Genomic DNA, 14507 nt, shown 5'->3' on the forward strand with positions numbered 1-14507 from the left:
AACACATGCTACCTGACGTCAAGTAGTTCAATTTTGAGTGCCACTTTTTTTTTCTATTTTTTTTAGACGAAATTTTTAAAAAAAATTCTAACTTTTTTTCCTATAAATACCTAAGCCAATTCTACCCCATTTCTCACATCATTTTACCATTCCATACTATCTTACCTCATTTTATTTCAATTCTTCACCAATTTTTCACATCCTTTTCACAAGTGGCATTCAAAATATGTCTGAAAATTTTATTTTAATATGGTAGTTTAATTCAATTAAAGTAATAAATTATTGAGGGGGCTAAAAAAATATTCCCTTCAGTTGGAGATGGGTTCTTTGTGAAAGGGCTATGTTTTGGACTATAACCCCGTCGATTGAAGATGATATAAAATATTGCATGACACTGTTCATTAAAAAATAATTTCTTGCAGAATTATAGGGCTAAACGTAGCCCTTTAATCTTCTTTTAGTTGGAGATGATCTTAGGAAGACAGACTTTTTGGTTCATCTCTGATTCCAGGTACCGCGTCTGCATGCATGTGACGTCAAATATACAGTCTGCCACCCCTAAGCCCTAGCTAATGCATGTCTAATTATTTTAAGGAAAGATATCTAGAAGTTACCACTTACCACCTTATAAAAATGCAAAACATATTGTCAATGACTCGAATTGATGATTGGCTACCAGATTGCAGCTTTAGAATTTAGACCAAAAATATCATAACCCAACTAGTAATTTCCTCTTAATTTATGTATAAAAAGAACTTACTGGTTAAATATATAGAGTAATATATATATATATATATATAGAGAGAGAGAGAGAGAGAGCCAATGTTTTTTATGAGCATTGCTGCGCCAAAACAGCATTGCTGTCTGTCTGCCAAACTAAATCTGGCCAACTAATGCTGCATGCTTATGCTTGATTCTTTTTGTATGAAATTGCATGCATATATATATATATATATATATTAACTAAGTGGATTAACTCCTGGTGGACGGTAATGTGTTTGGTATGTTTGGTCAATGCAATTTCGAAATCGTATAAGGAGATTTGTTTATTAATTTAGTCCTAATGTACATGCGAATAGGGTTTTGCCTCCCATGTTTAGTACTAAGATTGTTCCTACGCTGTTGCACAATAACCCTACAAGTGGGGTTTCCTTGCTGTATAAGATGCACCTTATTGGCAGACAACATTTAGACATGAATGTAAAAGTTTTCAGTCTTTTGACCATGTTAAGTATTGGAGTTTGGTGAATGGGTTAAAATAAACAACAACAACAATCAATTCTTATTTCACTAAGTGTGGTCGGTTGTATGAATTATAGAACGTCACCGCGCTCGGTTTTGCATCAAGTCGTCCGTTAACTCCAAGTACTCTCTATCTTTTCTTAAAGTCTCTTTCAAAGTCTTTTTCTATTCTTTTGTCCTGAGCCTCCGTCTCATAGTCGCACCTTTTTTTTGAAGCATCTATAGGTCTTTTGTTCACGTGTCTAAACCATCTTAACCAATTTTCTCTTATCTTATATTCAATTACTGCTACTTCTACTTTATGTCGTCAATATTTGATTGGGCCAAAATAACCACACACAAAAAAAATAAAAAATTCAATCCTACTTTATGGGTCAAAATGATCAAAAAAATTTAATCCTATATAGTCAGTTTTTTAATATTTGATTGGTCTAATCAGTTCAAAAAAATTCCAATCTAATCGTTATATCGTTAATATTTGATTCATCTAATCATTTTAGTCAATTTTTCGTGAAAAAACAAAGTTAACCAAATCGGTAATCCATAATTATAGTAACCGAAAGCACATCTTCCTTCCAATCTTATTCTGTTAAAATATTGGATATACAAGATTGCAGCTGTGATATTCTTCCTAGATAAACGTATAGATTCTCTGCAAACAACCTGCGGACAGTATGCATATCTGTATGACCAAATGTTGAACAACGTTGAAAAAGCCATGTTCATCGGTGTGCTACTTTTGGGTTAAATAAGAGGATCTTTACAGCTCGATTTTGGTAGAATCTTCATGGGGACATTTACTTGCTTTCTAAGTATGGACCGGGCAAATTGCCTACAAGGTATCATATGCATATCTCAATTTGTACGTTAGATCTTTATTCTGTTAATTACCACGGTTCTGATATTTGCATGACGTGTGTGTATATATATATATAGGGCTCACTTGCACATTGGAATTCACGATGGTGATATTTCAAGTTAATTATACACTAATTATATGGAGAAGTTAAACATAAAGTAGTGTATAATTGGCTTGAAACACCGTCACAATGATATTTATGTTGTAACTGGTAAGAGCATCTTCAAAGGAGATGCCAAAATGTACACATAAGCTATAACAGTAAAAAAAAACAACACTAATATTCTCCAACCGAAGTTTCAAATCCTATGTGGCGATGACATGGATTGATAGCAAAAGAGGTTGATGTCAAATTTAGCAGCTTCAAATGTTTTTTTATTAATTATTAAATGTATTTTATTAATTTTTATTTAGTTTAATCATTTATTATAATTAATGTTGAGTTGACTGATGCAATTATCATACTTTTTTCTATTTTTCAATCAAGGAATGTGAACAGATTACTAATTAAACTTTAAATGTTCTTTATTAAATTTTAATTAGTTTAATAATTTATTTTATAAAATAATAAAATAATAATTTAATTTGACATATTGGTTGGAGAACAAAACTTTAAAAAATAAGTGTCACATAAGCTATCAAAATTTAAATTTTGTGTTCAAAATTTGAGGAGATGGTCTAAGCAGTTTACTAACTTCCTGTCATTTAACTAAGAATTAAATTTGAACTTCGTAAATACCTCACAGTTTTCAACTCATTGTGTGATCTTGACTTTAATGTTAGAATTCAAACTTAAAATTCTTGTTGACTATGAAATGTTATTACAGTTCGTCTTGGAACATCTTTAAAGAAGATACCAAATTTTAAGTGGAATGCGAACTAATCATTTTTGAAAAATTATATTTCTCCAACCAAACAATCTTTTAGGTGACCTGGATTGATAGCAATGCTTCTAGCGTAAATTTTGATGCTGCCTGAAATTTCATTTTATTTGATTATTAATTGGTAGGTCTCATCATCTACTAGAATATAAGTTTTTAAAAATAGTTTTACCGTTTATTTTATTTTAAAGTGGGTCTCACCAACATACCGGTTAAAATATAATGAAATTTGACAGCATGCTTCGAAATGCCACATCAGGTATCAATAAGAGCAACTGCACCCCTATCCACTTTGCGCCAGCACCCAGCCCATTTATCCACTTAATTGAACAATAACAGACTCAATGAACAGTAATAGGCCAAAGCATCTCCACCCCAAAAAAAATGTGCTGGCACCTAGTCTAAAAATGCGCTGGCACAAACGATCTCCACCCCTACAAAATGCGCTGGCACCCAGTCCATTTAAAATATTAAATAATTTTTTTATAAAATAATAAAAAAAAATAGTTTTAATTTCGGATAGGATTTTTAACCAATCTCGTCACGCCACGTGTCATTATCCGAACGTACTATTTTTTGAATAGATTTCCGCTAAGATTTTCAACCAATCCCGACAACCCACGTGTCACTTCCTGTTTACAATAATTTAGGCAAGATTTCGATAAGATTTTTAACCAATCTCGTCACGCCACGTGTCATTATCTGAACGTACTATTTTTTGAATAGATTTCCGCTAAGATTTTCAACCAATCACGTAGTGCCACGTGGCATTGTCCAGAACCTCATCTTCTTTTTTTTTGTCCATATAAACCCTACATCCCTACATCCATCCTCACACTAAACTCAATCATTTTTTTTAGCTCAGAATTCTTCTTTATCGTTTTCAAATCTTGAGTTCTTACAATGTCTTCTTCAAGGAAAGCGTATAAACAGTTGCAAGAGCAGCAGAAAAGGTTGTTGGCACAACAGGAAGAATTGGTCAATCTTGACCAAGATGGAGGTGGAGATGAGGTCTTCACAATGGAGGAGGATGAGGATGATCACCATAGAAGGCGGAGGGCCTCACATTCCCGCCGTATCATGCAAGCTATGGGTCAGATAGCCAAACCCGGACATGCGACAAACATCGATAGAAGAAGGGAAAGACGAGGTAAAGATCTCTTGGAAGATTATTTTATTCCCAACAGCGTTTACCCTGATCATGTTTTTAGACGTCGTTTTAGAATGCAACGAAGTTTGTTCGCTAAAATCATGAGTGATGTTTGCAACCATGATCCATATTTTGTGCAAAAAGAGGATGCTTTTCATGTGCTAGGTCTTCTTCCTGAGCAAAAAATTACGGCTGCCTTGCGAATGCTTGCATATCTTGTGCTAGGTCTTTTTCCAACGACCTTGAAGACCTTAACTAGATCTGGCATCTTTTCCATGTACATCTTTTCCATGTACATCGTTGAACGATTTCGTAATTTTACTCCACATTTCTCGCTTATCCATCTCATTACCCGTAATCGGGTCATGAGTAGTGCGAACCCAACATTCACACAACGTAACATCTTCACTGAGCTTCCACGAAGTCATTTTTTTCTCTCAAAGTGTACAAAATATTCAATGTAGAAAGTGTAGAAAGTGTAGATAGAAAATATTGAAATGTGGTGTAAGGTGGAAGATGAGGGTTAGGTATTTATAGAAAAAAAAATTAATTTTTTAAAATTTTTCTGTTTTTAAAAAAATTTTGACATTTTTTAATTAATTTTTAATAAATTTTAATGTTGTAATTAATCGGGACCGTTGGATTTGAAAAATAATCAAATCCAACAGCACTCATTACGCCACGTGGCCAACGGTCAAATTTCTGACCGTTGGGCCTTTTTTTTTTTTTTTTTTTTTTAATTTTTGGTGAAATAAACGTGGACCGTTGATCTGTGATCGGACGGTCCAATTTAAAATTTAAATTTAAATTTTTTTTACCGTTGAAAATCCAACGGCCTAAAAAACTAGCCGTTGGAAATCCAACGGCTCTGAGGAGGCCACGTATCCTTCACCCCGGACGACTGCAAGTTGCCCTGCCACGCGGGCCCCACCGCCTGCAAAGCTGTCGGCTACTCGCCTGGCCTCCCGCGTGTTGTGCACGCGCCAGAAACAGACCGGGGAATGGGTCTGTCCATTTTGGGCTGGGCTCTTGACTGGCACGGGCTGGGTGCCAGGCAAGTTGGCGGGCTGGAGCACTTTCCTTGCATGCCGGGCTGTTATTTGGACTTGGTGCTGGGCAAAAAAAGCTCTGGTGGAGCTGCTCTAAGATGGAGATGCTCTTATAATCTATAGTGCTGTAGAGCAATGTTTTTCACTATTTTTTTCAACTTCTGGACAGTTTTTATTTTTATTTTTATTTTTTTATTTATTTAATTCAAAAATCAAAACATAGAAATACGTGTGAATAAGAAAAAGTTGATAGTGCGAAAATAATTATTAGCCATTAATTAGGGTTTTTTCCAATACAAGCAGAGGCGTAGGGCAAGCTCCAGCACAACATCATGGGAGACATTGTGGGCTTCTATACACATGTTGATCTTGTGGCATTTTATTAACAATATCGCTTATAGACTTATCTGCTCTCTCATTTAGGTTTGTAATATTGTCAAGATACATCTCCAAGTCGGTTTACAGACTCGTTTGGAAGTGTTTTTTAAAAATAGTTGAAAACACTTCTGATGTAAATAGTTTTAGCACTAATCCTTAGCAAAAATGCAAGGAAATCTCGAAATTCGAACCCAAAAATATTCTCGCTAAATGTGCTTTCTGTAATTTTAAAAGTACTTCCAAACAAGCCTACATTTTCCGTAAGTACAAATGCAAAATGTGTAATAGTTTCTAAGCAGAAATATAATACAAGAGATGGTCCGTAAAAATGACAGGCATTGATAAAAAAGACCAAAGCCGAAGACATTCCGAACCACCGGACTTGAAACGATTCCATACACGATCAGCATCCATCTGCGGAAGAAATGAATCCGCGGAAATAATAGCCGATTCAACCATTCCATCAGCAAGCTCTGAACATCTGCTTATCCTTGATGTTGTTTTGTTCATTTCCTTTGAACCCCCCATTTGCAGTCCTCGCCCAAAGCAAGGTTTTCAAGACGTGTTTTACACTGAACATCAAAGTGGTTGCACAAGTTATCTTCTCGATATCCCCTCAAGATTCAAGGACCTCTGGAAGCCAATCACGGTAGCCAAATCCAATATTGTTGACTGAGCTTGTATAAGTGATCAATCTGTTGCTTGTACAAATGAACATTCAATTTGTTGTCTGAACCAGCTTCTTCATTCTATATCGCCTTGAATGCAGAACACATGATAAGTAGAGTGTAAAATAAGTCGCAGATGAATGATGACGAGGTAATGCAATCAATAGGAATCAGAGAAGTCCATGCTGACTCGAAGTTATTTGCAACAAGCAGATATCAGAACACGAGATACACTTAAAGAAGAAGCAGAGGGTAGACAGGTATCAATTCCTAGGTTCCACAACAAACAGGATTCAAAGGAATCCCTAGCCCTTAAGTTCACTTTTACCTTGTATAATCTTTCTGCCAAAGATATTGCAATTGTTCATTCATCCAACTCCCGGCATATGCAAAAATCACTGCCACTTTTCTTCAATTCAATAAAGAATGGAGTGCAATGGATGGAAACGGCTAACTCCGTTAGCAATGCAAATCTTTAAGCTTTCTTAAAACTTTCTGCAGGCAGCATAAAAGGCAAAGTGCCAAAAGCCAAGTGTATACCATGACTATGTCTACCATGCACCAAAATAACTTCATGCCACCAACCATTTTTCCATGAATTCAGATTACAGACAAAAGTCTACCTGATAAAGTCCTCAACTTGGAGGATGACAAATGGCTCAAAAACGGTGCAACACTAACCCAGAGATTTCATAAATAGCTTTGTGTTCGTCACATCTTCTTTGGATTCTGGATACTTTTGTGGCTTGAAAAGTTTCCATAGTCCAGCAGGATGTCGGCTTTGAACTTTAACATCTCCTGAAAATCTCCCAAACATTTTTTCACAGTCCGGATATGGCTTGACGTACAGGTTATAGAATCTAAGCCTGCTAGGCGTGATCAAACCTCTTAACCCCACCTCATAACCAAGCCCGCCTTTAGATCTCAAATACTCGATCACATTGTACCGAGGAATGATCTGCTTCTCAAAATTCACACCCAAATACTGTGGAACTTCAACCAAACAACGGGTACTGAATTTCATCCTTTGTATTAAAAACTCAATCTTCCTCTCAATTTCCCCCACCTTATATATAATTGACCTCGGTTCCTTCCACAACACCTCAAAAGCCTCTCTACGAATCAACCCATATCTGCACAAGCAGTCAACTCTCAACTTCACTTCAAACCCAGCTCTAAACTCTCCCTCACTGAAAATCTTCTCCTTGATTGGTACCCTACACTTCAAAGTCCTCAAGAATTCCACACACTGCGAAAATTCGCCCAATTCCATGCCAAGAATTCGTGGCTCTTTCATTATCTCTGTCCTAATCACATCCTCGCTAAAACCGAAACCCTTAAACTCACACAGCAATGGCTTCAGCCTATCTTCAACCCCAAATCCTATGACCCCAGGAAAATATTTTAGAACCCAATTAATTTCATCCCTCGAAATTCCAATTCCCTCCAAGAATTCGATTCTCCGTTGAATCTCCCTCCCATTCATCAAAACCACTCCTGGAAACCCCTCTAAAACCTTAATAACCGTGCCATCCATAAACCCTAAACCCCTCAAAACCTCCACACTCCTAAAAAACCCATCTGGGTCAATCTGAAACCTCTTAGATTGTTCCAAAACACTCCTAACCATCAATGGGGAAGCACTCAAAATCCCCAAATTTGAAAATCCCTTTTCCCATTTCTTCAGAAACTGAAAATCCAAAACCCCGGGGCAGTCACAAATCAAAGAAACAAGGGATTTCTGGGGGATTTTGAAGGATAAAAGAACAGCCAGAGACTTCTCTAATTCCTGTAAGTTGGAATTCAATAAAAATTGATGCTTTGAGAGGAAATTGTGGAGCAGAGAAGATGGGAAGCCGTACCTTTGGAGCAGAGTGGCGAGGGAAATCTGTTTCCGGTACTGGGATTGCTGGGTAAATCTGGGTTTTGCTGGGTTTGTGGAAAAAGATTCGGACTTTTGGTTTGGGAAATTTGGGTTTTGCTTGGCGGTTAAAATGCTTGTGAAGCGTGTAACTGTGGTTCTCGTTAGAACCCTAATGGCCATTATTCTGGTTTTGGAGCTTGTCGAACGCAAAACTACATGAACAAGTACCGGATACAACGTCACAAGCTACAAAAATTCTTGGGTGGTATGTTCCGGCGTTGCGCATGTTTTAACAGTCAAATTTTAATTTTTATACTTTTAAATAAAAATTTAAAGGTTAAAATATTTAATTACTCAATTTTTAAAAGTGATTTATACTTGGTTAACTTCTTAAAACATTCTAAATAATTATTTAAAACTTTTAAAACTAGACATTTACTCGAATCCAGTGAGCTCCAAAAGGCTTCATGCTAGGTAGAGATGAGAATATACATATAAGGTTTATATGATACACTTTCCTTGGCGATGTGAGATGTTATAATCCACCCCCCTTAGGGGCCCGACGTTTTCGTCGACACACTTCTGGCCAGGAATTGGCTCTGATACCAAATTGTCATATCCCGACCCGGACTCCACCACATCCTGGGCTCGACTCCGCCGTAACATGATATTGTCCGCTTTGGGCCCTGACCACATCCTCATGATTTTGTTTCTGAAAACTTAGACGAGAACTTCCCAGTGGGTCACCCATCCTAGGAATGCACTCGCCCGAACTCACTTAACTTCAAAGTTCCGGCAGAACTCAAAGCCAATGAGCTTCCAAAAAACTTCGTGCTAGGTAGAGATGAGAATATACATATAAGGTTTAGAGGATCCACTCACCTGGACGATGTGGGATGTTACATAAACTCTATAAAGTATGACAAGGTCAAACATGTCACATGATCAAATAGTTTGACCAAAAATTATGTTCAACATAAGAAAATCATGAGTGGATCAACTGGGGTAATACCGTAATTTGGTCATTCCCAATCCTAAGTTAAGCAAGTTTCTTGATTTTTTTGCCAAAATTGTCTTTGAGATTTGCATAACACATCACCTTAATCCCTGACATTGAAAATCAATAGAAATGGTTCTTGAGATTGTTCACCATCCATTATTTTGGTCATTCCGTTAAAAACTCCGTTAAGTGTCCCGGAGCTATTTGGCCGAAAGTTTGGGCAATTTTTAAAGCTTCATAACTCAATCATTTCTTAACCAAATTCGACCCATAATATATCAAAATGAAGATAGGAAAGTGTAGAACAATATTACACTTATTTGGAAGCTCAATGGTTGTCGTATGGCTGGAAAATAGTCTGAAATGTGATTGGTTTGCAGAAAAACTAAAAAACTCGCTGAAAACTGGATAAACTTTGAACGTTCATAACTTCTTCAATACTCAACGAAAACAAGTGATTCAAAAAAAAAAAAAAAAATCATACCTCTCAATAAGACGAAGAGAATGGTACCTTTCTTAACGGCTAATTCGCCGTGATTTGGCTGGAAAACGACTCGAAAGTAGTTAACTGGAGATCCTTTTTTAAATCATTTGATTTCGTTAAGTATTGAAGAAATTATGAACGTTTAAAGTTTATCCAGTTTCTGGCGAGTTTTTCAGTTTTTCCGTGAACCAGTCACCTTTTAGGATATTTTCCGACCATCTCTGGCAACCATGGGGCTTCCAAATAGGTATAATCTTATTCTATACTTTTCTATTTTTTTATGATATATTATGGGTCGAAATTGGTTAAGAAATGATTGAGTTATGAAATTTTGAAAATTGCCTAAACTTCTGGTCAAGAACTCCGAGACAACGGAGTTTTTAATGGAATAACCAAACTAATGGATCTCAGGACCATTTCTATTGATAATTATCAAAATAATGTGTTATACAAATCTCAGAAACCAATAAAGCTCAAGTTTCTCTCCTCCCACAATTAAATTTGCAAACTTTATTCACATTTCCATTTGATTTCAAGAGGGACTTGGAGGGTGCCCTGTTCTCTAAGCAAGGAACTTCCCAATACCCACCGAGGAGCGCCCTCCATCAAAGCCTCAAAAATGCAGAGGCTCCTTTCTCTGAAACTAGCCTCCTCAAACCTCCCCAGAAACCTCCCAACCTCCGCCACATCCACCGCCACCACCTCCTCAATCTTCCACTCCCAATGTCACAAAACGTTTTCTCTCGCCAAACCGCCCATAGCCCAGAACCAAAACCACTTCTTCAGCTCCTTTCCTGCACTCCCGCTTCGCCACCACCCTCATCCATGGCGGTCGCAGCACACTCTCGCGCAAAAAATTCATGGGTTTCTCTCCAACTCATCACTCAGAAAGCAATCCTTTCTGGGTTTCTCGAATACCCTTCTGAGAGCTTCAAGCAAGAGCCTTTCGGACTGCAGACTCGGATTCCTCAGAGCCCAATTTCCCAAACGGAGCTTTAAGTTCAACCAGAATTTCACTTCTCATCGGAGTCCATGGTAATGTTTTTGAAGTAATGTTTAATCTGCAATAACTTTTTTTTATTTGTTTAAATTTTGCATTATTGTGTGATTTCTGTTAGAATGTGTGAAATTGTATGTGATTCAGCTAGGGTTCTTTGGGTTGATTTGGGATTTCTTATTGGCTTTTGATTGATTTCATATTTTCACGGTTGATTTGACCAGTGAAAAAAAAGAGAGTAATGTGGCTGGTAACGGAGAAGAACGACACGTATCGTGATTGGTTGGCCGTACAAATATTACTTTTTATGTGCTGCACGCCATTGCTTGCTTCCTGTTCATCACAAAAGCTCCTGCATTTTTTACTGGAAACGTTTGCTTTTGCCATTTTTGAAAGTTGAATGATGAGAAATGCAAACTTTTGCCCATCTGATGTAATAACGCAGTTTACTGTTAGGAAATGAAAAAAAAAAGGAAACTAATGAAAACTATTTGAAAACTTTGAGTTTTAACGTTAACGACAAAATTAAGGGTCAAAGTGAATAATATATTGACTTTTTAGTGTAAAAATATGGTTAACAGTACCGAAAGCTTTCGTTAAAGTTTTCATGAAAAAAATATGTGCATTGCTTTTACTGTTTACCAGGCGGTATTAGAATTACTCAAGTCTACGGGGAGGAGATTCATACTCGGCCTATTTGGGTTAATTTAAATGTAACAAAGTGTCTGTTTTGTGAGTTTAAAGAGATTAATTTTGGACATTTGTGGTGATTTGCTCCACTCAGAATTGAGCAGAGTTTAAATTCACTTTCTGATTCAGCTTGTTTCTTCGAGTTATGCTATAAAATAAGTAATGTTTCAAAATTTGTCACCTTATTATTGAAGAAAGCATATGAAATCAACCAAATACATGACCTTTTGGGATGGTGATGTCTGTACTCATAGTTTCTATCTAGAAGATTATTTGAGTTCTACTAGACTGCACTGCGATAGAGTGTAGAACCTTGCTCATTCATAACAAACCTTGACCATATGCAGTTGCTATCGTAGTGTTAATCTGTCAGTAACTTATTTTCTCACCTTTGTAGGAGGTCGTGGTTCGGGAGGTTATCGAATAATGAAGTGGTTTTGGGATTGATTGTAGCTAATGTTGCTGTTTTTCTTTTATGGAGGATTGCAGATCGTAGCTTCATGATGAATAATTTTACCGTGAGTCATTCTAAATTTGAAGTTAACTAAATGTCGTCAACTTGTCATATGGCTGTATTTCCTGAGTTCTGACACCTTTCGTGTGCACTCTCTTAAAAGTGAGAAGCAATCCTAAACTTAAGGAAAGATTAAGGAAACAGAACGTTGAAGGACAAGCTCTTTACTGCTGCTAGTACTCTAGTTTGATGACAGAGTGTTTTTCACTTCAATTTCCTGACTTGTTAATTTACTCTTTCTCTAACCAGATTTCATTACACAATTTTGCAAGTGGACGGCTGCACACGTTGATAACTTCTGCATTCAGTCATATTGATGCTGGACATATCTTTTCTAACATGATCGGACTATATTTTTTTGGGATGAATGTAAGCCTTTTATGATCGAAATTTCAATACAATCATTACCATACGGCTAAGCTTGCTTGAATTGTCAAATTTGATAACCATGAAGGGTTATGTTCAATCTGTTTTTATCATCTTTGTCTGCTTTTGGTGCACTGACCAGATTGGAAGAGTTTTTGGGCCTGAGTTTTTGCTGAAGTTGTATCTAGCCGGGGCAGTTGGTGGCTCAGTCTTTTTCTTGGTCCACAAAGCCTTCCTGGCCGCGTCATCGCAGGTGAAATTATACTCAAACTAATAATACTCATTTGAGCAAAGCTATAGTTCATTGCTTTGCTCAAATGATAATCAACAGAAGAACTTGTTCACAGAAGATAATGCTTCTAATTTACTTACTGAACTCTTAAAATGTATGGGAACTCCTGGGTGGTTTTGTGATTGTACGGTATTAGCTCTTGAGTGTCTCATCACAATCTGCTCTTTGCAGGGCCGAAAGCCATGGAACACGGAGGCGGCAAAGATACCAGGACTGGTATGCTTTCAGAAACTGCCCAGGACTGGTTTTGTGATTTTACATTTCTGAACAAACCAGGATACTGGCCTAGAGTATAATTTCCCCAAGAAATTTGAACAACTGCCTAGAGAAAGAAAAATTACCAAAGAAACTAAATTATGAAAGATGAGACTATCGTATGGTGCCAGAGTTTAGCATCATGCCATGCCGGCCATCCCATTAAGCGTTTTCATGGCAATAGGAATGGGATATTAATTCTGTGGATGAGCTTTGAGTTTACCTTTCTTCTCCTCCCCCTGGCTTGTTTTTATCTATCATTATTTCCCATGCGTAAAGCTAAGTTTCATTTTTCACAGATTGTTGGTATACATTGCTTTGTATTACTTGTTATACTCTGAAAAAGAACATTCAGTGAACATTACATTCATTTCACTATTGTGTCTGTTTGTGACATCCAGGGGGCAAGCGGAGCTGTTAATGCTATCATGTTGCTCGATATATTCTCTTCCCAAAAGCAACCCTCTACTTAGAATTCATCATACCAGTTCCTGCCATCCTGCTGGTAAGTTTGATTCATTATTGTTGTGTGATTGGTCGAGGCTGTTAAGCAAATCCTTGAAAACTTAACCTCTCCTTTTCCATTTCAGGGTATCTTTCTAATTGGGAACGACGTCTTGAGGATAATAGAGGTACGTTGGTTATCTCCCTGGTGTCACTTTCCTTTCTGTGTCTGTGTCTGTGTGTGTGTTTGTGGTGCATTCGTGCCATGAAACAGAGTAGGAGTTGAGAGTCACGGTTATCATGAAACGACTGCCATTGTCATTCGTTATTTCAGAGTACATTTAGTGGTAGCATTATGCTCTTATTGCAGGGAGACAGACATATCTCAGGAGCTGCACACTTGGGGGGTGCTGCGGTTGCAGCCATAGCGTGGGCACGGCTTCGGAAGGGGCGTTTCTGAGTTTTGTTGACGGCTCTGCGCATTAGTTGTGCAACGCGTTGTAGATTTTCTGGCTAGGAAACTTAAGGTAGCCCAACGTGTAGTGAATGGTTTAAATTACCTAATCATCCATTGAGACAGACTTCACAATATTTCCTGAACTTTACTGCTTCCCATCATATTTTAGGGTCTTTCCTGTGGAAAACGCTTTTTTTTTTTTTTTTTTTTTTTGAACAAACGATATTATCTATCTAATTTAAATTTTCATTTAACAAGCGATTTTAAACTACCTAATTTAATTTATTTTATAAAAAAATTCTCTTATTTTTTAAGGAAAACTAACGGAAAGTACAAAAAAATTTCCCTTTTAATGAAAAGCCCTTTAAAGTATAGTGAATAGTACCAGGGGAAATGTATAAATTTGGTTTTTCGTTAAAAGTAAACAGTACCGGAAGTGTTTTGTTAAAACTTCTTATTTTTAATTGATTGATATTGATATATTAATAAAGATACAAAACAAGAAGTTCTTCAGTTATTTATCTTGTATCCTCTCATTATTTCGGACTCGGATAAAATTATCAACAGTTTAATTAAACCCTACATTCCAAATTTTAGTACTTTAAAATTTAAATAACAACTTAAAAAAAAATAAATTAGGGAATAAATTATATAATTCAGAATGCACTATCCTGTTGCCAAAGAAATCGAATCACAATTTTAATGGTAAGAAATATAACATGATATTCACGGTAAGAAAAAGATGTTTGGACGTGTGTTAGCATGCGCCCAATAAGTTAAAAAACACTATTTATATCCGTGTTAGACAGCGAAAAGGCTATAGATTTTTATATATGAATTGAGTTTCTCGAACTCAAAGGTTCGTTGTGTACTATATATTTTTAGGAAAATTAGCGAAAAGTTCAAATTTTTTTTTA

The 14507-nt window shown here is 36.6% G+C and overlaps 2 protein-coding genes across 3 annotated transcripts; one reads left to right on the top strand and one right to left on the bottom strand.

Moving 5' to 3' along the window:
- Positions 1-5759: 5759 nt before the first annotated feature.
- On the bottom strand, positions 5760-8361 carry LOC103930442 (transcription termination factor MTERF15, mitochondrial). 2 transcript variants are annotated; one of them, XM_009339789.3, is made up of 2 exons: positions 6851-8361; positions 5760-6317 (listed from the first exon to the last, which is right to left on the bottom strand). In XM_009339789.3, the coding sequence occupies exon 1, from the start codon at positions 8269-8271 to the stop codon at positions 6904-6906; it is 1368 nt and encodes a 455-aa protein (XP_009338064.2). In that variant the 5' UTR covers positions 8272-8361; the 3' UTR covers positions 5760-6317; positions 6851-6903. The 2 variants fall into 2 exon arrangements, with proteins under 2 accessions (XP_009338064.2, XP_048444018.1); XM_048588061.1 differs by having other exon boundaries at positions 6556-8361.
- Positions 8362-10070: 1709 nt separating this feature from the next.
- On the top strand, positions 10071-13724 carry LOC103930450 (RHOMBOID-like protein 12, mitochondrial). Its single transcript, XM_009339802.3, is given in 9 exon segments — positions 10071-10610; positions 11660-11780; positions 12026-12145; positions 12285-12395; positions 12606-12650; positions 13091-13133; positions 13136-13194; positions 13280-13321; positions 13504-13724. Coding segments are annotated over 9 exon segments (1047 nt in total). The 5' UTR covers positions 10071-10194; the 3' UTR covers positions 13594-13724.
- The last annotated feature ends 783 nt before the right edge of the window (positions 13725-14507 follow it).

The sequence above is a fragment of a genome, unplaced genomic scaffold (assembly GCF_019419815.1).
Source record: "Pyrus x bretschneideri cultivar Hongxiangsu unplaced genomic scaffold, Pyrus_bretschneideri_v1 Contig27, whole genome shotgun sequence".
Lineage (NCBI taxonomy): Eukaryota > Viridiplantae > Streptophyta > Magnoliopsida > Rosales > Rosaceae > Pyrus > Pyrus x bretschneideri.

What these genes read in the sequence shown, in the direction of transcription:
- LOC103930442 (XM_009339789.3), bottom strand. Translation starts at nt 8,271, where the DNA reads ATGGCCATTAGGGTTCTAACGAGAACCACAGTTACACGCTTCACAAGC.